Source organism: Rhopilema esculentum, chromosome 7 (genome assembly GCF_057945365.1).
Source record: "Rhopilema esculentum isolate cy_ngs chromosome 7, ASM5794536v1, whole genome shotgun sequence".
NCBI lineage: Eukaryota > Metazoa > Cnidaria > Scyphozoa > Rhizostomeae > Rhizostomatidae > Rhopilema > Rhopilema esculentum.
In genome coordinates this window covers 3266069-3292434 of record NC_142821.1, presented here as the reverse complement: position 1 = coordinate 3292434, position 26366 = coordinate 3266069, and the positions used below count along the sequence as shown (strand labels likewise).

The 26366-nt window shown below is 34.1% G+C and overlaps 1 protein-coding gene across 1 annotated transcript; it reads left to right on the top strand.

Annotated features, from left to right (window-relative positions):
• Positions 1-6: 6 nt before the first annotated feature.
• On the top strand, positions 7-25970 carry LOC135683391 (tectonic-like complex member MKS1). Its single transcript, XM_065198628.2, has 22 exons — positions 7-343; positions 2335-2471; positions 2649-2704; positions 3784-3866; positions 4263-4350; positions 4774-4865; positions 5421-5552; positions 7561-7603; positions 8172-8256; positions 9996-10041; positions 10642-10678; positions 10904-10963; positions 11701-11743; positions 12465-12527; positions 13620-13678; positions 14758-14827; positions 15484-15591; positions 20707-20840; positions 21488-21570; positions 21967-22026; positions 24895-24932; positions 25517-25970. Exons 1-22 carry the CDS (start codon positions 276-278, stop codon positions 25579-25581), a joined length of 1650 nt encoding a protein of 549 aa, XP_065054700.1. The 5' UTR covers positions 7-275; the 3' UTR covers positions 25582-25970.
• The last annotated feature ends 396 nt before the right edge of the window (positions 25971-26366 follow it).

Sequence of the window (26366 nt, the reverse complement as noted above, 5' to 3'; positions counted from 1 at the left end):
AGTCTCTTTGGATACAGTAGTGAACGAAGCGGGAAGAGTGAAGCACTTTCACAACTCCCCTTGTTATTTGCTAATTCTGTGTCGTATACCATGTAGAATGCGGATATCGAATATTAGCAAGCTATCAGTTTTTGATAAAGAGTAGTGTTCTGTTACAAAATGGTGTTACATGGAAGGAATTAATTGAAATGAAGTTTTTAAGTTTCGTGGAGAGCTATGGACACTGAAGCAATCTGATGTTTCGACCTGGAGTCTAGTCTTCAGAATATCTTTCAATGGAGCTTGGAAACGCACCGATTGGACAGTACAGGTCTCATGACCCACCTAAGAACTTCTTGTTAAAGTGAGTATATATACATATATTCAATTATTATACCTTCGAAATCAAGTCAAAAGTAGATAGATATATTTGTCAGCCATCCAAAAGAGCACAGATAAATGTAACGAAGGAAATAAAACATATTGACATTGAAGACACTCAAAATTTTCAGAAATTTTCTTAAACCGTTGTTTTCAAGCTCTTTACTCCAGCATTGAAAAATATATAGTCTTTCTGACTGCATAAGAAAGTAGATTTGCGTTTGAATACCCACGATACTTCTTAGATTTAATTTTAAAATGACCAATATAATGAGCAAGAACAAAGCTTGATATGTGAGTCTTTACACTTGTGAGAAGTAGAATGAGTTTGAAATAATTGGTTGGCTAAATTGGCAAACTTCCCTCCTTGTGTTACAGACCACACTCCTGGTTCAGCCAGGAGACTCCCAGTTTTGATTGCTTTCTCCTGGTCTATTGGTTTTTAAAATTTTTCTCCTGGTTTCAAAGATGTCTAGCAGAATGTCTTCACAGAACGTTTGATTGAGCTGTGATCTTATGCTTCAAAGACAGGTCCATTGTCTATGTTTTCTTTTTACGGAGGTATGATTAAGATATAATGGTCACATTGACTTCCACATGACAACAATTTTTTATCAGTGCTTACTGATTAACAAAAAAGCACTAAAAGTTATTATGAAGATACTTCTCATGATCACTTTTGTCATAAACTGTTTGCCGAGCACAAAATTTTATCAGGTATATTTATTCCCTTAACAAATTACTGTGATCTCCCTGTTTTGGACCAAATCTCCCTGTTTTTCTTTAGGAAAAATCCAAAATCTCCAGGTTTTGAAAGTTCAAGGTTGACAGGTCTGTGTTATGACCAAAAACATCAACTAAATATTTTCAGAAATCAGTTAAGTTTGCTGCAAACTTTTCCATAAAGATGCCGATTTTGTTTGATCTAATTACTAACTTATTCATGTTTGTTTCTATTATTTTTCTTTTATTTGCATTAATTTAGTAAATCACTTTCTGTATCATTGCAATGTCTTTATTTTGGATGTGTAAACATGGCCTTCTCGAGACAAGAATCTGCACATTTCTGTTCCAACAATAAAATTATCCCAATCAAAACAACATTGCTCTGTCATTCACAACTACATGCAATCTGAAACGAAAGGTTACCATTTCATACCGAAAGTTTTAGCATAACATCCCCCTCCCTTTTTTTTCCAAATAAATAGTAATCAGTTTTTTGGCAGCATAGTATTTTCCACTATAAATTTTGAATTAGGTCTTTATGATGAGCATTTGAATTTGTAGAATACATATTTGTATCTGAAATTTCTCTTAGCTAATTGAAAAATGCTGTAAGCGAGTATGAAAACTTTTCAGAATTGATGGTTTTACCTGACAAATTTTTAATTTTCAGCATTTTTATTATTGTTCAATTCATAATATATTTCAGCAAGTTTCTAAAACTCCTGATGTTCATTGAAAAACTTCAAGAAAACATATCCAATCCTTTGAAGTTTTCTTTTCCTCTGATAAAAGTAGTTTCCCAAATGCATTCTTGCTATTAGCTCCGAGAAAATCTAATCTCTTGGCCTGCTTTATTGATTTTTTAAGAGGACGAGATAACTTATAGATGTTTGGAATGCAAGGCACCTTCTTTTCAAGGATTTAGCCATGTTATTAAAAACCCAGAAATAGTAGCACATAGGGATGTTTGTTAGTTCTGTGAGGAATGCTACGGTGAATGACAGGAATCAGTTATTTTCAGCAAATAACATAATCAATTAAAAAAGATGGTGATAGATAATTTTTTCCTATAGTTTTCTAAGTTATAAGATTGATAGCACTAATTGCTACCCCTGGGTGATGGTATGGGAAAATCTAATCAAAGTCAATTTCCAGTATTGTGTATTAAATTTGTGTTCTACAAACCATATTGCTGGATGCTTCTTTTGAAGAATATTTGATGACAGTATCTAAACTTTTTTTCAACAGGGTCAAGTTATGGAGGGTAACATCAAGTAGTGTAGTCCCAGCTGTGCGTCACCAGTCACTTCCTTTATTGCAACATGAAGAAGGAGCTGAGCCTGCAAGTGAAGCCATTGAAATGGCTGATAGAGGTCCAACAAAAGGTTTGATATAATAAATTTAGCTTTATGGCTTGACTATAATGTCTAATTCACCAAAAAATACGGAAGTATATCACGTTTGTAGTATGATTGTGATCAACATGCGATTATCTCCAGTGTCATCCAAGTACCTAGATCATCATGCTAGTTTCATATCATTTCATTGGTTGTTTTTTGTAGAAGAAAACAGAGTGGAAGAAGTGCAAATTAGATGGCAGGAGAAGCTTTTTTCAGAGGTATTTTAAATTTAGTGGTAATTGTCTACTCTGTAATATCAAAATCAATGATGATGTTGATGTGGTGTAAATAAGGTAATTATTACATGTCAAAATATGCTGTATATAAGTTAAAAATTACATGTCTTGCAGGCACGGATCTTGACTGTCACACAGAATGCACAGTCAGAATTCGAAACATGTTTCAAGTGAAATTATGCCACTGAGTCTATTTTAAACAAATTGTGAATTTTCTTGATTATTGCAAACAACCAGCTTGACAGCAGCTTGAAGGAAAGCTTTGTTGCTAATTTTTTCTTTATTAGCAACCCTAAGTATGCCTCTACATCGTTTTTGCATTGTTTTTGAGACCCAACAACTTCAGATTTTGTTTGAGTGTGTCATTTGCAAAACAGAGGTAGCTTATTATACAGTGGTAAACATATGGTTTTTCCTATACAGTGTGACAATGGTGTGTCATGTCATTGACTATGCATAGGCTGCCGCCTCTTCCTTGTGCCTTGTAGAAACAGGCAGGAAGAAAACAATGAGAGTGTTTATGTTATCCGAGCGATACATATAGTTTACTGATACACCTACTAAGCATTCGTGAGAAAAGGGTTCTTTAATGACATCTAAATTTGTAGATCCTTGGGCAAGAAGTAAAGGTTATGGCCATGGCATCCAATAGTTTTAGGAACCCGAAAAACAAATTTTGATATTGAGAGGGTATTGCAGATATTTTGATGATATTACAAAACTATTAATCAACTGCATTACGGATCTTTATATCAAAATAAAAGCACTAAAAAGCTTTGTCTGTCTGATAATACAAATATCTTTTTTGATGACAAAAGACATTTCGTACATGAAAATTTTGAGTATAGAAATTGGGAGCTTTTTCAAAAAATTAAAGGGCCTGGTCCCTAAAAAGCTTCTGATGACACCCTCATGTGCTTTTCAATATTGAAGAAAATCTCTAAACACAAGCCAGTTGTTTTGAAATGTTTTATAGAAGACAGCCTATGATAGTTGTTTGCTTTGATAAATGTCATTTTCTTACTTGATTTTTATACTTTCATGATTTTTATTCTTTTTAGAGGGAAATCAAGCATTATGAAAATCCTCTTAACCAAATGTCTGCTCTGGATCAAAAGTACAGTGAAGATATTTCTAAATTAGTGTGAGTATCATAATTGACATTATCAAAATACATTTTTATTTGCACTGTTTATTTCTTTTTCTTTCTGGTATTGAATATTTTTCTCTTATTTCAAGCCTTTTGATTCATTGTTTTCAGAACCTTATTTTAACTGAGAAAAAGATTTTTCCAAAAAGACTGTAATATGAATTATAGCTATGAATACTCAAGCTAATTAAAACCAACTAATTTAAATTACCAACGCTAAATATAATATATGATAAATCAAATATAACCAATGTTGCTTATGTATTCCTTGCAAAGATTACAAGTACAATTAATTGTTCAAGTAATTATAGAGACATGATATCTTATAAAAATTATCTGAACAAACAAGTATTTTTATTTGAAAACTAATGTGTATATTCTTTGCAATAGTGCTGGAAAGGAAAGAAAGAACAAGAGAGTTTTTACTTATGTTGATGCTGATTGCCATAGAGTTGATGCTGGTGGTATTTTCAGCAAGGTATAAATATGAAAAATGCCTTTAATCAACAAGATATTCAAAAATAGCTCAAAATTTGCATTTGAAAATGATATTTTAATCATTTGAAGAAGTAAACAAATGTATGATAAATAATTCCTTTAACCCAAGATACACATCAAGAGAATTGCATCTCTTACTATTCCTTTCAAAAGTAGATTGTGGATGACAGTTGACTTGCTTGTTTCTCTGTGGCCGAGTATCTTTTGTCAACACTGGAGCCTTTTCTTTATCTGTTTTGTTTCTGATATATGCTGTGGCATTATAGGAGAAGCAGGTCGCATCATGCCAAGTTGTAGAATGAAAACTGAAAACAATTTTTCAAATGCGCTTCTTAGGTTTCTGCTTTTTGTTTATAGAACAGGAAAGTATTTTTGTTTTAATCTTTATTCTACCATATTGCAGACATCAGATTATATGACAACAAGCCCGGATGAACAACCAACATTTCTTATGGAGAAAATGTCTCAGCTTAATCTTATGAGTGTTGGACGAAGGTGTGTTTAATTTCATTGGTGAGATTGTATAAAGTGTATAAAGTGAGACTGTATAAGACTTTCATTCCATTATATATATAAATATTTCCTAGCTTAGAGTTTTCAATCTATGTTCTGGCGTTTTATGCCCCTAAGAGTGTCAGACGAAAAGCTTTTGTATGTTTCGAAATGTTTGCATTTTTCAATGCTATTTTGAATTTCTGTAACAGCAAAAGACTGTTTGAATTCTAGATTTCAAATGTTTGAATTGTTGACTTTAACATTATGTTTCTTCCTATTTTGCAAATCGTATCATCTGATGTTTCTGTATTTAGTTATTCTGTCATCCTCTCCTTTATTTTCCTAGATTCCATTTCCTTTTCTGCTTTCTATTCTTAATGAGCTAATCTATCCTTCATATATACCCCTAAGACAAAATCATCCTCCTAACCAAAAAGTGTTTGTCATAAAAGCCCCCCTATATACAGCAGCTAAGTGTTTAACCTTTTCTGGTATGATCAAAAATCTCATAACATTGATTTCGACCTGTTGTAACACTGTTGTTATTGTTACAAGGAACCTCCCGGGAGCTGATCAGCATCCTCATATCGTCGAAGAAGTCCCTTCGAAGCATGTTAAGGACAGTCACGTTATAACCACTCCAAGCAAGCTCATGTACATTATGGCGGACCTTAGTGCTGATGACCAGTAAACATATTACATTATTATTCATTTGATCAGTGGCGGCGCCAGCTACTAAGATGTTGGGGTTAAGGTTACGGTAAACGTTTTTGATACCATATTTGGTTTTCTCTCTTTAAAAGCAAAACTATTAACGGGATCAGATTAAACAATACATCATTCGATGCACAAGTATGTGGCAATTCCAACCATATAAAATGTTGGCAAATATGGTAAAATGATACTTTCCAGGCAAATTTATTCTTTAAATGAGTGTACCACCTTCAAAAGCTATTCTGTACCCTTGCGTTTGAGGTAACAAAATCTGACTTATATCAGCAGAAAGCGCAGATCCTTAGATACCATATCGTGTCTCAGCTTTTTCAAGTTCCCCCTTCCCTTGAAACTATACCCTGTCGATAATTGGCAAACAATATTTCTTTCCTCTCATAGCTGTATTAGGCTATAAAAAACGGACCAGAGCAAATACAGAAATGCTGAGACACTGTTTACCCGACATTTGTCCTGGTCATGTGCAAATTTTTGAGTACCTTGGGTGCAAAATAGCTTTGAGTACATTGGTTCCTTGGGTACAAAATAGCTTTCTCGTACCTGTATGTAGATGAATTTCCGAGGAAAACGGGATTTTACTGATCGCACTTGCAAGGTACACTCGTAAACCACAGTGTTATCCGGGTCAAGTCACTTGAAGCTTTAAGATCAATAAGCCTGTTTAAATAAACACGGCCGTACATTGGATACATGGATGTACCATGCGATATTGTAAATGAGACATGCGACCACAACCGCAAAGCAACGATAATCGGCTTAACAGGTCAAGAGATTTTCAGGCCTCAACTAAAGTTCTGATAAAGAAATTATGGAAACCTTCGTTTACTTGGGATCTTTCCATTTTCAAAATTTCTGTTAGTCTCAAAATTGTTATAAATGTGTGCCTTGAAAGTTCGGCTACTTGAATGTGAAAAAATCGAAAATAGATGTCTTCATCCAGAAAACGTTTACCGTAACCTTAAGAAAAAAGACTTTAGCACACATCCTTCTTGCTGTCAGAAAATACCTTTCTACCATCAGAGAACGCCAATTTTACCAACAGGGAACGCCATTGATCGATTTATAGGAATGTAAAGGCAGTTTAAAGATCACAAAATGATATAACGAATATACTTAGCCAAAATATTACCTGCATTTTATTATCAGATTCAGACGAAATACAAAATTGATCCTGCCAAGAATTAGGAGGAGGAATGTCCTCCTTGGCGCCGCTTTTTCATGCGATTACTACTAATAATTAAACGGCTACACCAATTATTCATAAAGCACGCTGCAGAATTAGTTGCCAATCCTGCTGTTTTTTGTATGGAATACATACATCGACTTGAAGAATAACGAATAAAATATTCTAGAGTTTACCCCAAATATTGTTCGGAGACTTTTCTTTAACTACATTCACAATAGCCATATCCTAAAACCGAATCAGTTTGTTAGCAGTTTCTTATTTCATGGCACACCACCCGTCCCTCTTTGAAAGCATTTAATTTTTGCGAAAATATACCAGATCATTTCATAAATCGTTCTTGTAAAACAAAGTAAACGGAATATTAAAGCTTATTTCCACCTTCCATGACCGTTGAACTTAAGTTCAAAATAAGTTGAATGATTTTAATGTAAGGTCATACTGTACTGATGATATTATTCCTTCTACTCAAGGTCAGGCTACTCAAAAGCCCGCCGTAATCATAAGGCTATATCGTTGTTATCTTACATAAGATACGTTGTCAAACCAATCGACTTTAGTGAAAAAAGTTTTCATTACAGAACTTCTCAATTTTATAGACTGAACGCCAGTATAGAGCTTTTTTCTTGAGAATTTTGTACAAGCAAGCTAGGTACTTGATTATAATTTGAATAACCTCTTTGTTCTGTTGATATGCTGCATTTAGTCTTTACCGTATAGTCAACTTGATGTATATTTACATTGTTTTTAACTAAATATTTTCTTGCTACCTTTTTTTAGAGTTGGAACAAGGGATGATGAATATGTTCTTTGTGTCCTTAAGGTGGGTATTTCCTTATGAAGCCAGAGAAAATGCACGTCTTCAGCAAGAATGTTTCCTAAGGAACATTAACCATGATTTCCAAACTTCAACATCTCTGCAATAAATCTTCGTCAAATGATCTTACCTGACTTCACTCTGAAAGGGCAGTTCCCAGAGTGTTGAAAAATCTATAATGATCTGTAGTAATAATTAATAGCCCACAACCCATTTCTCCAGCTCTTCACCCTTTTTGCATATTGCATTTCCATTATATTTTCATCTTCTTTGATATTGATTTTCAATGCTTTTTGAAAGCCTTCATTCAGAGTTGTCAGATGAAAATGTTTTAACGTGTTTGTATTTATGAAGCCATTTTCAATGTGTTTTAACCATGAAAAATTTGTTCTTTTATAACTGCTATGTATGACTGTTTTTATATACGACGATTGCAAATGTGTGAGGTTTAGAATTAGTTCATTTTAAAAGCATGTATGTCACAGTTTGCACAAATGATTAACACCTTGCTAATACCTAAATATAGTATCTTCATTTTTTAAAACACTGTATAAATTCCTCCTGCGTATCATAGATTGATGCCAATGGACAAATTACAATTAAACCTGACTTAAGCAAAAGCATTCCTTACAGAATAGAAACATTTGATCAAGCCAAGGGTAAGTTTTTTCTTTATTTCAAATCCATCATGTTTTATGTCGAAAATATCTGCTTAATTCTCCTCTGTGTCTTCTTGAGTAGGACTTATTCTGTAAAAAGCTGCTTGCCTAAACCTAACTTGTACCATAAGTTATTTTGAAGCTGTTCCTCTGTGTCCAATCGAAGTTGTTTGTTCTTATTTGAAAGCAAAAGCGAAATGAAGAGTTCATTAAACCATTTAATTTTAAATTTGCGTGAAAGGACAATTTTGAAAGCTTACCCAAACAAGAAATAACATAAAGGGATGTTATGAAATTATTAGAATAAATGCATTATCAGGAAACATGAATATGGGAAAGGACTGTTAAATTGATCAGTGCTTTAGACGTATCAAAGATTTATTTGAAGACTGGAATGAGATAAGCCTGATATTGTCGAAGACAATGATGTGTGGATGATTAAACATGCATATGAACACGACCGCAAATTACATTGCTTGCCAGGGAATATCTCGTTTTCTTTACAACCAGTATCGTTTTGAGTTTGATGGCCTATCTTTATTTCATACCCGTCCTTTTCAAGCAACAAAGTGACGATTCGTTTTTAAACTTATAAACTGAATCATGTCTATAGGATACAGGCATTGTCAATCCTGTTATAAATTGTTAGATTTTTTATCTCATTATGAATGCTACATCTGAATAGGAATATGAAGATTATTTCTCGATTTAATGTCAGATTAATTTTTGATCTGATGAATTATCAATCATAATCGATGAAGTAAATTATCATATGTCGATACTTGAATCGAATTATTATTTTCCCATTTTACAATTTTGATTAGTTTTTCTCCACCCACAATGTTTTCAATACAGATAATTTTTATCTTTGAAAATATTTGACTATCAGAAAGGTTGTAGTATTAATTTTTGTCAGTAGAGATAGAGGTAATTTTATCCGTGTTTATTGTTTTTTTCTGACACTGCTCAGCCAATAATTTTGCAAGGAACTTGAGAGAATTTCTTCTTTTGAATACATTTTCTTTGTCTATTGTATACTACTCCAGAAATACCTTTCAAGATTCTTTGAATTCTTTACCACTCAGTTCGACGCTGCCTCCACGGGGTACTTATATGAACTGATTGGATTTTATACTTAAGTACATTGTCGTGGCTAGCTGTTCGGGGGTGCCAAGGTCCCATTTGCGGAAAAAGTAGGTGAGACATCCTTTTTTGCCGGCAATTCCGAAAATTTACCGATAAAGCACCCCTACATTGCAAAACCTCCTTGTTTTTGCAACGGATTTTGTCCCTAATCAGTGTGTCAAACCCTTCCCATCCCCCGTGACAACAGTCCTGCTTAAGTACCTTCGGATACACTCACACTAGCCTAAAGAGCGACGAAAACATTGTAGATCGAAATTTCACAAAGGCGGTGGCTCATTTTTTTACCCCTTGAAAGTATAATAGATTTCAACTATTGTAATTTGATATTTTGTAATAACATATTCATATATTCATATATGTGTTTTTCCTTAGGAATTAAATGGTTTCTATTTTAACTTCTGTTTATATTTCCTCGCCTGCAAAAATTTGTTTATTTTCCTTTTTTCTTTCTTGTTTTCATTAATAATTAATATTTTCTTACTTTTACTTTTTCTATTAATTTTTTTCTTTACGGGATTTTTTCATTTGAAAATGATACTCGAAACCCCCTCTTTCTTCTTTTATATATCCTTATGATCTTATTTCAATTACAGAGATTTATGAATACTTTATAACTGATGTATCACAACAGATGACGAAGTAAGTTGCTTTTCGTACTAGTTGTTAGCATACTACTGTATATCTGAAAATCAAACCATAACTAACCTGAGGATCCTCAGTCTTAAAGAAGATTGCATTCCTTTTGATCGGTATTTTAAGCTTCAGCGAAGAAAATTCCTTGGCATTGAAGGGAGTTTTATTCGTCTGTTTAGACTTAGTTCTAGCATCTATCAAAGTTGTACCGGTAGTTCTAACAAAAAATATGCATAGAATTAGATGTGTGAGCTTTTAGAAAAAGTAAAGGATGAACTAGAGGGCTGTAAGATGTTTTTTATCCTCCTATGACGTGACACTAAAACATTTTCATGCTTAGCTAAAACGATCGAAAATTAAATTCATATCAGTTACAGCCTTTTCCACTAATCTAATTTGAAAAGCCCGTTTTGATAAAGTAAAAGGTTATTATTTATGGGCAGTTCACGCAAGGAGACCTTGAGTTACAAAGCAACATGTAAAAGAGAAACATTGCATTCCATGTATAAATTATATGCTATACTCCCGCCAACTCGTTCTCTTTTGGGTCCTTAAATTTCTTATTTATTCAAGTATTGGAGAAAAAGTCCTATTCTTTAATTTTAGCGCTGAAAAAACCCAAGAATCAAATCTCCTTAACGAGGTAAGATCTCGACGTATTTTTTACTGGACATCAAGCCATAAATTTGAGAGTTTGAGAGCGTAATTGAACCACTTGTACCAAGAGACTTATCCTGTGCATTTTTAAATTTTGCTTGATTTTCCAGAAATCCAGAAAAAACTATAATTGTTAGACGAACAGAATAACGTTTAAATGTCTCAAGAGTATTTTACCTGTTTTTCATTGCTGCTGAATCTCTGTTTATAGCTTTACGACCGACACGCGGAAGTGATGACATCACAGAGTGGATTGGAACTGTACCCTCAGGTGAATCCTAAATTTTATAATTCATTGATAATCCTACAATGCCTACCAAAAGTACTTTGAACACCCAGCAATACTTCCGCCCCTTCCTCCTAGAACAATGTTGATAATTAAGGCAAATATCATAAGAGAAGCGCAAAATAAGGTACTTTCCAATTCCCTTACCCTTACCCTTACCCTTACCCATATCCTTACCCTTACCCTTACCCTTAGCCAACATTTTTCCGTGGGGGAGACGGGGATAGCTGAATTTGACCTTGCAAACTGACTGCAGTGCTGGTAGGCATTGTAGGTCTATGACACCCCCCAGTTCCAACGTTTCACGTGGGTGTCGTGATTATACAAGTCTTGAAATTATGTACTGCTTGAATATTGCAGTGATCGATTCAAAATAAAGCGAAGTTGTGTATAGTTGATTCTAAGGTATCAATGAATAGGCTTCTTGCAACCATGCATTTTTTCCACGTTAATTTTTTTGCATTCAAATCTTCAACAGTTGTTAGAACTAAGATTTAAGTGATGTGCAATAAATATAAAGTTCAATGTATATTCATTACATTATTAAAAATGGTTAATGCCATTATTTAGAAATGATTTGAATTATGTATGCTGAATTTTTAACTGCTCCTCCAATAACAAGGCAGATAACTCTTTATTGTGCAATTTTCTCTGCTGATGCTTATCAAAAACGACCTTGTGCTTTTCCCTTCTTACTGAATTTGCTTAATTATATTTTCCAGCCTGCCTTGGATGAACTTATTTATTATATTTTTGGAGAGATAGGTATGTTTACTGATAACCTTCTAGATTATCCGATTACCTGTATTAAACGAGTCCGTAGAAGATTATCTGTTTTATTCCCTCGAATTCATACAATTGTACTTAGAAGAACTATGTGGTAAATAATTCGAAGGCAATTCGTTGATATTGATCCAAAGGTTGACCATACAATAACCACTCTCAGGCTACTGCTTCATGGATATGGCATTGCCAGAATGGAGTATGAAAAAGATTGCCTGCTTAAGGGGAGGGGGTTGGGTGCACGCCTATGTAGTCGTTTGTCGTCGAAGATCGTAAAACTAGCCAGCTGAAATTTAAAGAAGTTGTCTACTTTCTATATTTTGCAAAGAATGTTCGGAAAGAAGTAAGTAATAACGAAAATTAATTAAGATTACACTATGCCAATGAAATAAGAACTTTTGATTGAATAGTTCTATAATTTGTTCTTGTTTTCCACTAAGCTAAATTTTCATAAAATTAGTTAACTAATGGAAAATGTACTCATTGTTTGAATTATAATACGTTTATAATGACAGCACAATAATGACATTTTGACTATAAAATTATCACACTTTTTAAAATTCCAGATTTCCTCAAGTTTTAAGTGCACCTTCTACAACTACTCAATTCTCTTTATCTGTTTCTCAAGACTAGGTTTATTTTTAATAAAGTATTTACTTAATATTTTTTCTCGATGAACTTCATATTTCTCAAACTGTTTTAGTATGCGCAAAGAACTTTGAATGTGATGATTTATTTGTGGAACTTTTCGTCGATTTACCACCAAGTAAGAAAAATATTTTATTCTTATTTTACACCATTTCCAGCTCTTTTGGTTTGAGTCTTATCCCAACTTAACAGGTTTTAGAAACTCTTCTTGTTATCTCTAAAGAAAGCACGAGTTTGATTTTAATCTTTGTGACTTCAATTGTGACAGTGGTTTACGTCACTTTTCTGAATTTTGGTCACTTTTTAAGGTCAAAATTATATGTTGTTGCGTGTTTTTTATACATAACTCCAAGGAAATACCAATGATTATGTAATTGTTTGTAGCTTCCAGAAATTAATTGTTTCTCTTCTAGTTGTTTGCTAATGATTAGGCATCGTACGCTATTTTCATTTTTTCAGCTCATGAATGAAATATATATAATGTGATCTAATTTTTGTATTTTAATGTGTTTCTTTTGAAAGTGGCTATTACCACGATTAAAATTTTTCCCTTTATTGTTGAATGGCACCCTATGAAAACAATGAACCACGATTCAATGTATGAGCTCATAAGCTTATCGAAATTACACTTTTTTATAGAATCTCTCATTGTATGCGTGATCCTTACCCTCAGATTTTGAAGTGATCATTGCTACCCCATCAGCCATTGCAAATTTACTTTGATTTTTAAAGGGCTTAGCGCCCACTACTCGGGCACTTTTCTATCGTCTTATCCTTGCCCCCAAAGCAATTCTAGTAAATGAGACTGGTCGAGGTTTAGGACGGGCTCGTCATCTTTGCTATTTCTCGATGCGATCCTAAACTGCTATTGTTCTTAATGGATTCTTGTGTCTCCTTCGCACCAATAGAAACCCGTGTACGATCATACTCTCACAAATGTAGGTCAAAACTAAAGATGAAGGTTGACAAATATTGTAAAAATGAAACGACAACTTTGCAAAGAATTCAGTTCTGTTGACATCAGTCGGTTTATACTGCAATTGTATCGTAGTATTTCTCTAAAGCCTTTAAACTATTAAAGTAAAATGAAAGGAAAGAAAGCTCGCATCACACTTTGAAAAAGGTGATTTGTAATCAATTCTTTAATACATCCCTGCCTATTATTACGATAGTTTTTCAAGCCTAATTGTATGGCTTTACTGAATTCTAGACTGGCGTTCCCTAAGGAAACAGACAAGCTGGACCACTCAGAGATGTTCTATAAATTCTGTAAGTATTCGCCCTTTAATAGTATGATACCGAATCGATTGTAGGTATCCTTCTGCTCTTTGTGTTTCAGAGATTTGTTTCATACATTTTAAACACCTATAATTTAAATGACACGTTGGCAACATCTAATGCATTTGCCCAAATTTCTACTGCTTTGTCTTTTGTGGTTTTTTGGAGTTCTGATAGTTAGGGCCTTAAGCTGTCCTTGGGCAAACAATTTGCTTAATTTTTATTATATCTCTAACCACTGAGAATCCTGAAAATAGCCCCTTTAGGGGCTTATCAATTTAGGATAGTCTCTAACTAAGGGCAAAATTGAGGGGAAGCCTAAACAATAGAAGGGAGGGCTTATTATCTCCATCTTGCCATATCAATAGCTAGTTTTGTAGCCTGTTCATAATTTTTTAGTTCATTTCGTTTGCAATTTTTAAAAATTTTTCAAAATATTTTTTAAAATTTCTAATCAAAGTACTAATTAAAACAAAGGAAGTTATTTTCGTCGAAAATCTTGATAAATTCAATGTATTTGTGCCCTTTTGCTAATGCCTCGCTAATTTGATTCTTTCATTCTCCGCTGCATGCTGTATTAATAGGTTTTATTTAGTATGGTGTATTATTCTGTTGTATCTCAATTCAGTGCATATTAAAATGCAAAAGTGGTATGTCAGGGGGGGGGGGGGGGTGAAATTCGAAGGACGGGCTTATAAGCATTTTCAACTTCAAATGTTGGGGCTTATTCGCAGGTCGGGCTTATTCGACGGTTGAAATTCAAAAATTTACACATGATATCGTTTCTAGTGCATGATATCGTTTCAACACATCAAACACTAATGCATGATATCGTTTCTAGCCAGCTCGCAGCGCTCTTCATACTATCGACTAAGTCTAATTCCGTCTTTCGGTTAGATCACAATTGCCTTTGCAAGAAATTGCATTTTGCTGTAGGAATTATCACAACTCAATCGCTCAATACATTTGCTGCAGCAACTCTAGTATGCATTTCAACATTTTTAAACTGTCAGCTGGTACCAACCTTCTGTTTGCATTGAAACGAAGTAACGACTAGTTGTTCCTTGTAGGACGATGTGATTCATTTTTCATTCCCCTTTGAACTGCAGCTTGTTTTCAAATACCCAGAGGATGATTCGGGTAATTACTTACGCGTTCTAGTTTTTTAATCAATCTCTGTTTTGAGATAGATATGATTGTGGTATTATCTTTAGCAAAGTTACATTAATGATAGTGTTATTAGTGGAAGTCCGTGCTGTTAGCTGTGCTCTTTACCCACCCTTCTTGTCTTGCGAGCAACTGCGCTGTTGTAATTTGCTACAAAACGTTGATTTTGCATTAACTTAGTATGCTGGGGATATTGGAAGTAGTGGGCGTGAAGTAGTCGAGTTGGCATATTTTGGGTTTGGGACGAGGCAGTAAACATTTTATGAAAACAGGGTAAGTAGAAGTAATCAGAGGTTAAACTTTGGTTAATGACTAAATATAACGACTGGTATTTCTAGTGTTGAAGCCCAGAAAAGAAAACGAACTCTTTTTTACGTAAAACTAAGTCCTAAGTATTTACATAGTTGGAATTCGATTCGACTGCATAATTTTTAAAAGAAACTTTTTACCATATCAGCCTTATATTCACGATAATTTGTGAGAGCTGTCTTTTGACTACAATACCACTAGCTCCTTCTGAAAATTCCTTCAGACATTCATAAATTTGTCCTTAACAATCAATGCTCCTTTCCTCATTTCCATATCTTTTTACACCCCAATGAAATCTGATTATGTATTTTCATTCAAAGAGCCGTTTGTGACCTGGCCTACGCTGTTTTTCGAAGTTGTGTCATGGGACTCGTGGCAAAGGTATCGAAAGGAAGGATACGGCTACATTACATTGCCAAGCAGTGCAGGTTAGATATGTGTCATCTGTTTGCTGTTGCTTTCCCTCTAAACCAAAATAAATTACAATGCCGAGTCCATGCATAGCGGCACGGATAGTTTTTAATCCGCAAGTTTTTGAATTAGCTCCAAATTTGTGAACAGGTCACAAATTCGATATCATATGGAAGTATGAACTCATGGGTATTCGATCCGATGACGTCACTTTGCCCAAGGCCCTTTTTGTCTCATTCTCTTAAAACTTTGATAAAAATATTCACAAAGGACGTTTTCTATCCTTGTGTGCTTGTGCATCAAGCGAGATCTTGTAATTGTAGGCTGTGAGAAAACGTGACATTGTTTTGAAAAATAATTTTATCGAAACCTCTGCATAGAGTTCCAGCTTTTTCATACTTTAGATTTTTCACCTAAAAATGAATCAAATATTAATAACGCATCGCCCCTCCTTCCATTTAATGCTGGGTCACGTAATTTGAGAGTAGATATGCAAACTTGAGTTATGAGTATGTGAGGGGATGGGTGGGAAAACATCAGAACCATCTGCTTTTGGATTCAGCCTAGAGATAAAGAAACTCAATAATTTTCTGAATCGAAGGATGGAATAACTGAATCAAAATTTGAGATTTAAAATCATTGTTGATTGACTTCTTGCAGCTGTCTTTTCTTGTTTAATTGATGCAAGTCAGCGAGAGCTATCATTTTATTAGTTTTCTGCCTACTTCTTTCTATTTAGGTTCCTGCCTACCTTTTGCTATTAAGGTTCCAACATGCATTCTTTTGTTTAAAGGTTCTGCCTGACACTTTAGAATCCTCAATTTGAAGAAGTTCTATTGTTACTGAGCTAATGCTAGTTTTATTTCTTGTATTGAAAAGGACGTCTAAGCTTCAAAACATCCATCAAAGGCAGAGAGTCCAGGGTTTCATAGTTCTAAATTAGCAATGTCATTCACCATTCAATGATACACAGGTTGATTATCTTCAGGGCAAACAAAACCAGCTAAAAGCAAAATAAAAAAGTTGCGAAAGTGAGAAGAAGCTTAACAGTTTTTTTCTATATTTTATTGCGAAAGAAACTCTGGTTTATAGATAGTAGATATACAATTAACGAGTAAGTTACTGATTTCAGCATTGGCAGTTTCAGAGCTGTCAAAAATTATCCACACTGGCCACCAATTTTAAATAATAAAATAATAAAGTTTTAAAATAATACAAATCACATAATCATTAAAAACATATCAAGGGCGTTTGCCACCTTCATCTAGCGGTCACAGATATCAATTTTGAGCCTTTTGTGACCTGTTTAGTTCAGATCCAGGTTCATGAAAGTTAAAAAACACAGCTAACCCGTCGCAAATATAACTGGAACGGAATTCTATAGTTATTGCGTAATAATTGTTCTTAATTGTTCTAATATAATGATGATAATGATATAGCATATCTGGCTTGCAGTGTCTGCATATGCATGCACTGTTTGCCTCAAGCAATGCTGCAAATTACTTTAGAAAGTTCTTTCCACCTGTCCCTGTCTCCAGCTATTTTCTCAATATGTCTAAATCGTCCCTAGTTTTAAACTATTTAACTTCCATATCATTTTTAATTTTTTCTTCAACGATATCATGTGTAATTTCACTGGCAATGTTATTCTTTGTTTTCCTCTGTATTTCTTAGCATTATCTGGTATTTCAAAGTACCAACCCATGGCTTGTTGACATGGTGCTTCCAGTGGGAGTCTTAACATGTGTCCAAATGTTCTCCATCGAGTATCTTTCATATCTTTGCTTAACTCTCTTTCTTCACATTCTTCATACAATTGTCTGTTTTTTAAACTTCGGTATCTTGTTGATATTCTAATCAGCTGCTTGCGATGAATACAATCGAGAGTTTCTGTCTCCTTTTGCGTTAGTCCCCATGTGCCAAAATTGTATGTCAACACTGTTTTAACTAGGGTCCTATATAGCTGTAATTTTTTCTTGTTGTTGACTTTCGACTTTATCCACACTTTCTTTACTTCAGCGATTGCATTATTTGATAGTTGTTCTCTCCTTCTCATATCTTCATGAAAAGTTTAATTTCCTAGTAATGATCTTAATTTCTTGTTTTCTTCCATTTTTCATTGCCCTTTCTCTTTTCTCTAGTTATAAAAGTTTCCTCTGTCTTGTCATCGTTAACTTTTAAATTTCTCTCCCCTAGTGTTTCCTTAACTATTCTTTTCAGATGTTCTGCTTCATTTTTCCTTTTAAATGGAAAATTTGAGTCATCTGCATATATTGAAGCTCAGTTGGTAGACTTGACTTTTTACTGTTTGTGTGAAATACCTGTGATCTTGCTTCATTCATTCTTTCTCTTAATGTTCTTAAAGCATTTTTAAATTCTATGTCGAAGAAAGTCCCAGTAATAGCATAACTTTGTGGCGAGTCTATATTTGTTTCTACAGTTTCTAGATCATGATTTCCAAATTTAATTTATATGGTAGTGTTTGATAATAACAATCTGCACATTCCCTGCTCATCCTCCTAGAGTAATGTTTTTAGTTCTTGCAATAACTTTCCTTTATGAATTGTATCAAATGCACGACTCATGTCTATTCCTATTATAATTATCTGAATGTCCTTGTATTGCTGTACTTTTGAACATATAAATTGGTGTGCCCGTATTATGTCTACGGTTGATCTGTTTGGTCTATATGCTGCTTGTGTATGCTTACCAAGTTCATCCACTTTTCCTTCGATTCTGTTTAATGTTATTAGTGATGATACTTTTCTGATAACATTCAGAAGATTGATGGGCCTTAGGTTTTTCCAGGGGCCGTCTGTTTTACCAGGCTTTGGTATTTGTTGTAGTATTTATCTCCTTACATTTATCGCATCATTGTGTTCTTCAAATATACTATTCAGTACTCTTTCAATATCTTTCATAATTGCATCTGGACCATGTTTCAAAAGTTCTGCTGGGATACCATCTTCTCCAGTAGCTTTGTTATTATTTATACCAACTCTAGCCTTTTTTACTTCATCAACTATGATTTTGTTTTCTAGTGGCCTTGGCTCACCTATGAATTGTTCGATTTTCTTGACTGACTCATCATATAGCTGTTCTTGAAAGTGTGTTTAAACAGCCTGGTATTTTTCTTTCTCATTGATTATATTATTCCCCTCACAGTCATGTATAATTATATTCTTGTTTTTGCTTTTTGGCTTTCTCGATCTTTTAATGCTTTTGTACATCTTCATATCATTTGGAGCATCTTCTATTTCTTTAACTATTTCTTCTATATTACGCTCTCTTATTGTTTGTATTTCCTTATTAATATCCTTCATTTTTCTATTTCTTTCCTTTCTTAGACCTATTATCTTTTCTGTGTCCTTGGTGTTGCTAATGTTTATTCTTATTTCATTCTGTTCCTTTGATAGTTGTTCTACTTTGTTACTATACTCCTCATGATTCTTGAACCCTGGCTTGCCTCTCCCCACCACCTTCTTTGCTGTACTTTCAATAATATCTTTAATGTCAGCCCATGACTTTTCTACGTCACCTTTTCTCAATTTTTCTTTGACTTTTTCCTTCTATCCTTCTGGTTTGTTCTTGTCATGTGTAAGTGGCTGTGTGTTATATGTCTCACGAGCTCTTTGCTTCCTTTTTGACTTCTTGTACACTTTAAACCACTCAGTTTTCAATCTAGTGATTAAAAGATGGTGATCTCTACTTGTTAGAGTGCCTTGATAAGATCTTGAGTCTTTGAGTAAGTTTTTGTGTTTCTTTTCAATTGTAATATAATCTAATACTTGTCTTATGCTTTTGGTTGTATTTGTTTCTTGTTAAGTCCTAATTTGTTCCCATGTTGTTCGGTGCCTTTGACTATGTTGGAAACATGTGTTTGCTATTATTAGGTTGTTTGCTTCACAGAAATTTATAAAATTTATTCCATTATAGTTTCTATTTCCAGATGATAAACTGCCTATGCATTTGTCATCTTCTGTTTTGTTTCCAATTTCTGAGTTAAAGTCACCTGCTATTAGCAGTATAGAGGTTCCTTTTTTGGTGCTCTCAATTATCTACTCTAATTTATCATAAAACTTCTTTAGTTCTAATGTGGTTTCATAATAAACTCTTGCAGGCAAACGCAGGCTCGCCGCGTAGTAAGTCTTAACTGTTTGTTTTCTTGCGTAATGAAAATATGTTTGTTAGTGAATGTCAAAGAGACCGTTTTATGTCATACCTTGTTAAAGTGGCTTGGGACATTTCTTATGCAACTGTTTCAAGCCTTTTAATCTACAAAATCTGGTTTGCAATGCCACGGTTTTTGATAATCTTCTGTCTTTCTCCATTTACTCTCTACGTTAAGTTAGACGTTCTGATCCTTCGTAATCTGAATTGATTGGCTCCAGCAGCCCAGATTGTCTTTTCATAGCGCTTATTGTATGCATAGATATCAGATCTAGCAACGTGCTCCTTTGAAAACAAATGATAATTGATGACCTCATGGACTGCTGCTTTCCAATCAATAGTCATGGTTTTGCAACATAGTCTCCTGATCACATTTAAGAAGAAGCAGATAATGTAATAAATAACCACAAACAGGGGCCTCGCTTGTATTTGCAGTAATCTTCTACTCAATCAAGGACATCCGACCTCCTATTTCGCAAGTAGGCGCTGATTTATTGCGATTGAGTGATATGCCTGTCTTCCCAAACTTTCTGGTACACTGAGCTCAACGTTTGCATATTCTCCAGAGCGATCCCCTCTCTTTCGTGAAGCAATTGTCACTAGCGATCAAGTCTTTATGTATCAAGTCTTTATTAAACAGCTTATCTATCCGAATTCAGTAAATATATATTTCTGTATATTCATCAGAACGTAAAAATTTCTACCCATACTATATTCTAAATGGCACTTCAAGTTGTTTTACAAAGTATTGTCATTAGAATTCACGGTTTTGTAGGGTTTATCTAAATTCAAAGCAAATCTCTCCTACATTATGAATTAATATTAATAATATTATATTATTATTATGGATTTAATATTAATATGTAATTTTAATATTATGAATTAATATTATGAATTATAATAATTATTATAATAATTATAATAAAGCGGTATTAATATTATGAATTATAATGTAATTTTAGGAAATCATTTGGTAGAGGCCCCTACATGGAGGCCTTGTGGAAATGATACTGCGCAGCAGATGAGAAGATTCTTCACTGGCGGTGCTCCTGAACTAGAGGACATTGAATATGTTAAAATTCCGCCTGAATCCGAGGTAAAAGCCATCTGCTCCTCCCCATGTTCTGTTATGCCGAAAATCTGATCGCATTTGCTGATAACTTTGAATTTTTGATTATTCAAACCAAAAATTGTTTTTTCTTCATAATTTTACCTGTTTAAAACAATATTTGCCACTGAAACCGATTTCGTTTCCCCTTGAAATTGCTGGATACAGCACTTTTACATGTAATTACAATTTTATCTTAATTTTTCTCTTCTTGCCTCTTCAGTTTTAGATGCAATTTCAGAACTTCAAAACTAGCAGATATAGCTCAATTTGGATTTTAAATTTTGTAAATGCTTTCGTCTCGGTCCCATTGTAAGAATCAAACCAACTTGCAAGAAAGTGCGATCTAATAATTAATGTCAATTACTTTCCTTTCGAAATACACAAACTTATCTGAAAATTAGTTAAAATTGAAGTACATCCTACCTAATTTTTTCAGCATGCATGACCCCTCTAAACATGTTACCTAACTTAGCATATTTCATACAGCTATGCTTGCTTTTGAATATTTTTTAATTCTTGTTTGAAAACTTTCTTCGAGAAGGCAGTCTGCTTGGATCGATAAGTATAAACAGTTTTCCTAACGAATGCCGGATATTTCCAATGCTTACTTTAAGACCTGATTCACCTTTTAGGGGAATTTTTTAAGCAAATTCGGCTTCAAAACCTGCTCCAGTGGTGTGGTTACCGTACGAATGCACACAATATTACAACACAGGTAACTACATTTTTCTATATCAGCCAAAAGCGTATTAGGTACACATGTTACGCCTACGTTTTGTATGGAAATTTTATTCATTCGACAACGCTAAAAATTTGGGTCTAACATTCCGTAATACTAACCATTTGAATAGATGTGAGCAGAGGTGGATGTTATAATAGCCAAGATATTACACATTTTATATCCCTATATACACATTTTGAATTAATGACTCGAGGTAAATAAGCTGTGTTTTACTTTTATTTTACAGCAATCCAGCAATACTTGCTATATGAGTATATATGCAAGACCTCCATAAACCAATTGTTTTGTTTATCGAAAGTATACATGATTGTCCGTGGAAGATGTATATATTTTATCGTAGCTTTAAATGTAGTTTACTTTGCTTTGTAGGGCATCGAGGACCACGAGAAGGGGAAGAGGTGCTCTCAAAAAATTTAAGGCCACAGCCGGGTATGAATACATTCATGTTCTAAACGAAACTTTAAAGTCTTTGAATCATTAGGTACAGAATGTTACAAAATTTCCCAAATTGAAAAAAGAAAAAATATTCATGAAAATTTTAACTTTCAAATGCTGCTTTGTGGCTTTTTTCAGCTATTTGCGAGAAAATTCCCTGTGTCACCCTCGATACTCAATATTTCATTTCGTGCTGCGTTATTTTTGACTAAGTGATATCATATCGTATCGTATCGTATCGTATCGTATCGTATCGTATCGTATCGTATCGTATCGTATCGTATCGTATAATATCATACCAATCATGGCATATCATGTCAGTAGCTTGTTTTCACTGCTTGTCTTTTTCGGATCACTGCTCGCCATGACAGTTTGGGTTCCCTTGTTGTAGCTTAGATCTTTCTCAAGATTACGAAAGATGTTTTGTTATTTTGTGCACACAAAGTTAGGTGGATATATCTGTGGTTATTTTGGCATAACTACAACCAGTCCTTTGAAGTTGACGTTGCTGATATGCAGGGTTTTGTGGCTGAAAATTTGCTAAAAAGTCTGACAAAGTTACTCAGAAAACCGAGCAACTTTCAATTTTTTCATTTCTTTTCCTAAATATTACTACTTCTGCCCCCAAAACGAATTGGACAAACATCAATCTATTTTTAGACAAACATAATACAATTCACAAAAACACGCTTTCTGATCTCTAGGTCGTTTTATGGAGATCCAACATTGTTCCTAGGAGTAGAGAGAAATTGCTAAATTTGTTTTTGAAAACTGACTTAAGTGTTCAAGAACTTAGGCACAAATTGCAGTTTTGTTGGGGTTAAAAAAAGTCAATAAAGCCCTAAGCTTATTCAATAGAATAATATTTGGTTGAAACTGACATGGTCTAGTGAATCAATAACAGTAATGCCATGATAAGCCCAAAATGTTTTCTCTGTCGACTTGAGACCTAATCGACATGATAACTTAATCGTCTAGTCTTGTGATAACAAGCGTTATCTAACAAGTACCCTCTCATGGTTTTCACGACTCGACGGGCTATAGTGAGTGAGAAAAACAATATCACTCGATAACCAAGATCTTTGAGGTAGTTTGGCTAGTTTCACTTGAGTTTTTTATGCATTTATATGTTTATTGATAACACATTTATTTGTTTTTCTAAATCTTTCAGTTTCTTGCCTCTAAATGGGCCCCAATTTAGCAACCCCAATTTAAAGGGCCTAGAGTTGTTGGTTTTGCAAGCTCCGGAAGTAATTTCGTTTTAGTTTAAGAGGGGGGTTCATTTCTTGGCCCTTATTCGATAATTTTCCCCGTTGGGTTTGGATAAGGAATACGATACTGTAGGCTGATGTGGTGGCGAAAAAGGAGTGGATGCGGAGGAGGGGGAGGCAAGGCTCTCTTTTCCAAGCTTTACTCCGATTAATATTTCTGTGACTAGATTTAAACTGTATTGCTGAGACTAAACTTGAAGACAACCAGGGTAGGTCAAGCTTACTCGTTTGATCTTCAACCGCCACAGAGATATTTATCCTTCTTTTTGATTAATCAGTCATATGATAAGTTCCCAAAGTGGGAATGATGCCTGCTGGAAACTGGCAAAAGACAGGCCCTACACTGTTGGTCGGTTTCCTTGTTAAACGAAATCAAACTTTTAAGCGACATTAGGTGATGTGTCAATTTTATCTTTAGAGAGGGATGCGCTCGAGGGCCGATGTTGATTAAAAGTTAAGAATTTTGCATATCGGAAAGTCACTGAGTGAGATTTCCTTTGTATAAAACTCGAGATCTGCACAGATTTGATACGTTGATAAATTACTTTGGAAAGAATGTGCTTTCTTTTGAATAATGCAGCCAAAAAATATTTTGAATGGTTAAAATTGGCAAAGTCTGATAAATTTGAAAGACAGCAGAGACAGCGGAGCATATTACAGTTTTAGAGAGAGGGGGGGGGGGCAGCTACAACATTTAAGACGGATAAACTTCCAAAGGCAAAGACAAGAATATTTGTGTGTTGTTTTATATACAGTTTTCAAAATGTGTGAATCATATTGTTGGCAGGGGATTAAGCCCCCAGCCCTCCCACAATCGCGGTCCGTGAAATGAATCCAATATTATCAATCAGGAACAACCATGCAATAGCAACCATAACAAGACAATTTGAGGATAGACTCCAGTGGCACATTCAAGGATTTATAAAATTAGCAATCTGAAGAAAACTATATGTGTTCGGGGAAAAGCTAAAGGGCTTCCCCAGTTGGTATTCCGCATCATCATCTGAATTTATTTCGGATGCACATGACATGGTCTGCCGTTGGGTAACAACCTCAATGAAGTGTGAGAAAGAAGGGAAATTCAGCTGCTTTACAAATGCAAAGATTAAGCGATAATTAACCTGTATAAACAATTACCGGGGAAGTTAATAGATGAAGATTAAGAAAATACTTCAATATTTTTCATTGTAATTTGAAAAACTTTTAAGATAAGCATTTTTGTTTGTTTTGAAGAAAAATGCTACGCCAGACTTTCTTGTGAAATTATAGCTTATGCTTATCTAAGGCAAACTGTTTATTTTGAATTCAGTAAAGGCGTTGCGAATCATGGCAAACCATTTACGACAGTATAAACAGCAGAGCACTCAATATTTCTTACCTGTTTTTCTTGCTTGATTGCAAATCGATTGCAAACACTTTTTTAGCTAGATATATGGTTTTCTATGATGAACCTACTGATAGATCTAGTTAATCTTAGAAATGTCTTGAAGCGAACGTACTTCGCACTTATTTTGTTTTTAGTGTGTGGTAATTTAGCATTTGTTTTGCGACGCTTGCAATTAAGATTATGTATAACGTATTTTCATTATAGAGTATTGATGGCAGTGGATTCTCTCTCAAGTGTTCTCGGTAGGAAAACATCTCTACTTTTTTTCTTATAATATTTATAGTCTTTAAATTTGTTAGATTTTTTTCCAGCACCATCTGAAACCTTGTTCCTTGATTTGATTTTTTATATCTGGAAGCGATTCTGCTATGTTAGTGGTATTCCTGGGTCAAACCTCTTTTTCTTAATAGACTAGGTAGGTAAAAGCTGATTATTTCAGGAACCAAATCCAATGAAATTCACTTTCCCTATTATCTTTTGAAAGTAAATGGGAAACTATGCCGAGTCTTTATTGAATTTTTCCAAAAATGCAAATAAATTATAGTAATTCCTCGAGAGGTTAAAGAAACTATGTGTGAGTTGCTAGGCCAAACCCATTAGATTTTCAAAGCAATGTTTAATGCAGTAAATTAAGAATGTCAATTAAATGTGATTCTATATCCTGAATTCTGCTTCTGCCATACCTTTGGCATTCAAAACAAAGTAGTGACTATGTGAGTGTCAGTACAAAGTCCCGAGATCGCTTTTTTAGTGACGAAAAACGGTTTTTTTTATTTTTAGGTAATTTTTGATACTTAATTTATAAATTTAAAACATTTTTATGTAGAAACGTTTCATCGTGCCAAGCGAAGAATGTTAGCCGCAAAATCGACCTTGCCTGTGATAACATGAACTCTTTCAAAAGTGACGTCATCAAATTAATAATTTTCTTGAGACGCAATACGTCAGATGTCAAAACTCTTGATGCCAGATTACAGATGCCAGAGTATCCTTGTTTCGAACTGAATCAGCATTCTAGAATGGATTTCATAAAGTCGAAATATATCTTGCTGATATGCACATACGAAAGTAATGATGTCATTTTGAAAGTTGGTGTTTTTGGCTAGAAACCCTGTTAAATATGGTTGATGGTACAAAGAACTGTTAGAAAAACTCATTGTATATTTATTAAAGTTGTTGAAAATATTTGATCCAGAGAGAAGGCTAAGTTCATGTAACTATTTCCACTTAGGTATGCATTTATATGTTTATTGATAACATATCTCTTTTGTTTTTCTAAATCTTTCAGTTTCTACTTGTATTGCCTCTAAATGGGCCCCAATTTAGCAACCCAATTTTAAAGGGCCTAGAGTTGTTGGTTTTGCAAGCTCCGAATATAATTAGTTCTTTGGCACTTAGTCGATAATTTTCCTCGTCGCGCCTGGATTGGGAAAACTTTGTTCTGATTGGTCAAACCTATGCAAATCACCTGCGATATTTTTAAACATTGTTATCACTTGCTATTCTGAATTATTCTAAATACTTTCAAAATCTTTTACCCACTTAAATTACTCGCAAATCAAGCTTATTAAAATGCTACTCTACTATTGATGAGAAGCTAGCTGTTCTTCTGCGACTACAAAAAAGAAAAACTGTTTCTCTTAATCAATAAATGTCATTAAATATCAAAAGAACTT

Coding starts and splice junctions, on each gene's coding strand:
- LOC135683391 (XM_065198628.2), top strand. CDS start 276: ATGGAGCTTGGAAACGCACCGATTGGACAGTACAGGTCTCATGACCCA. Junction 2,472..2,648: donor TGATAGAGGTCCAACAAAAG/GTTTGATATAAT, acceptor TGTTTTTTGTAG/AAGAAAACAGAGTGGAAGAA. Junction 10,042..10,641: donor GTATCACAACAGATGACGAA/GTAAGTTGCTTT, acceptor CTTTAATTTTAG/CGCTGAAAAAACCCAAGAAT.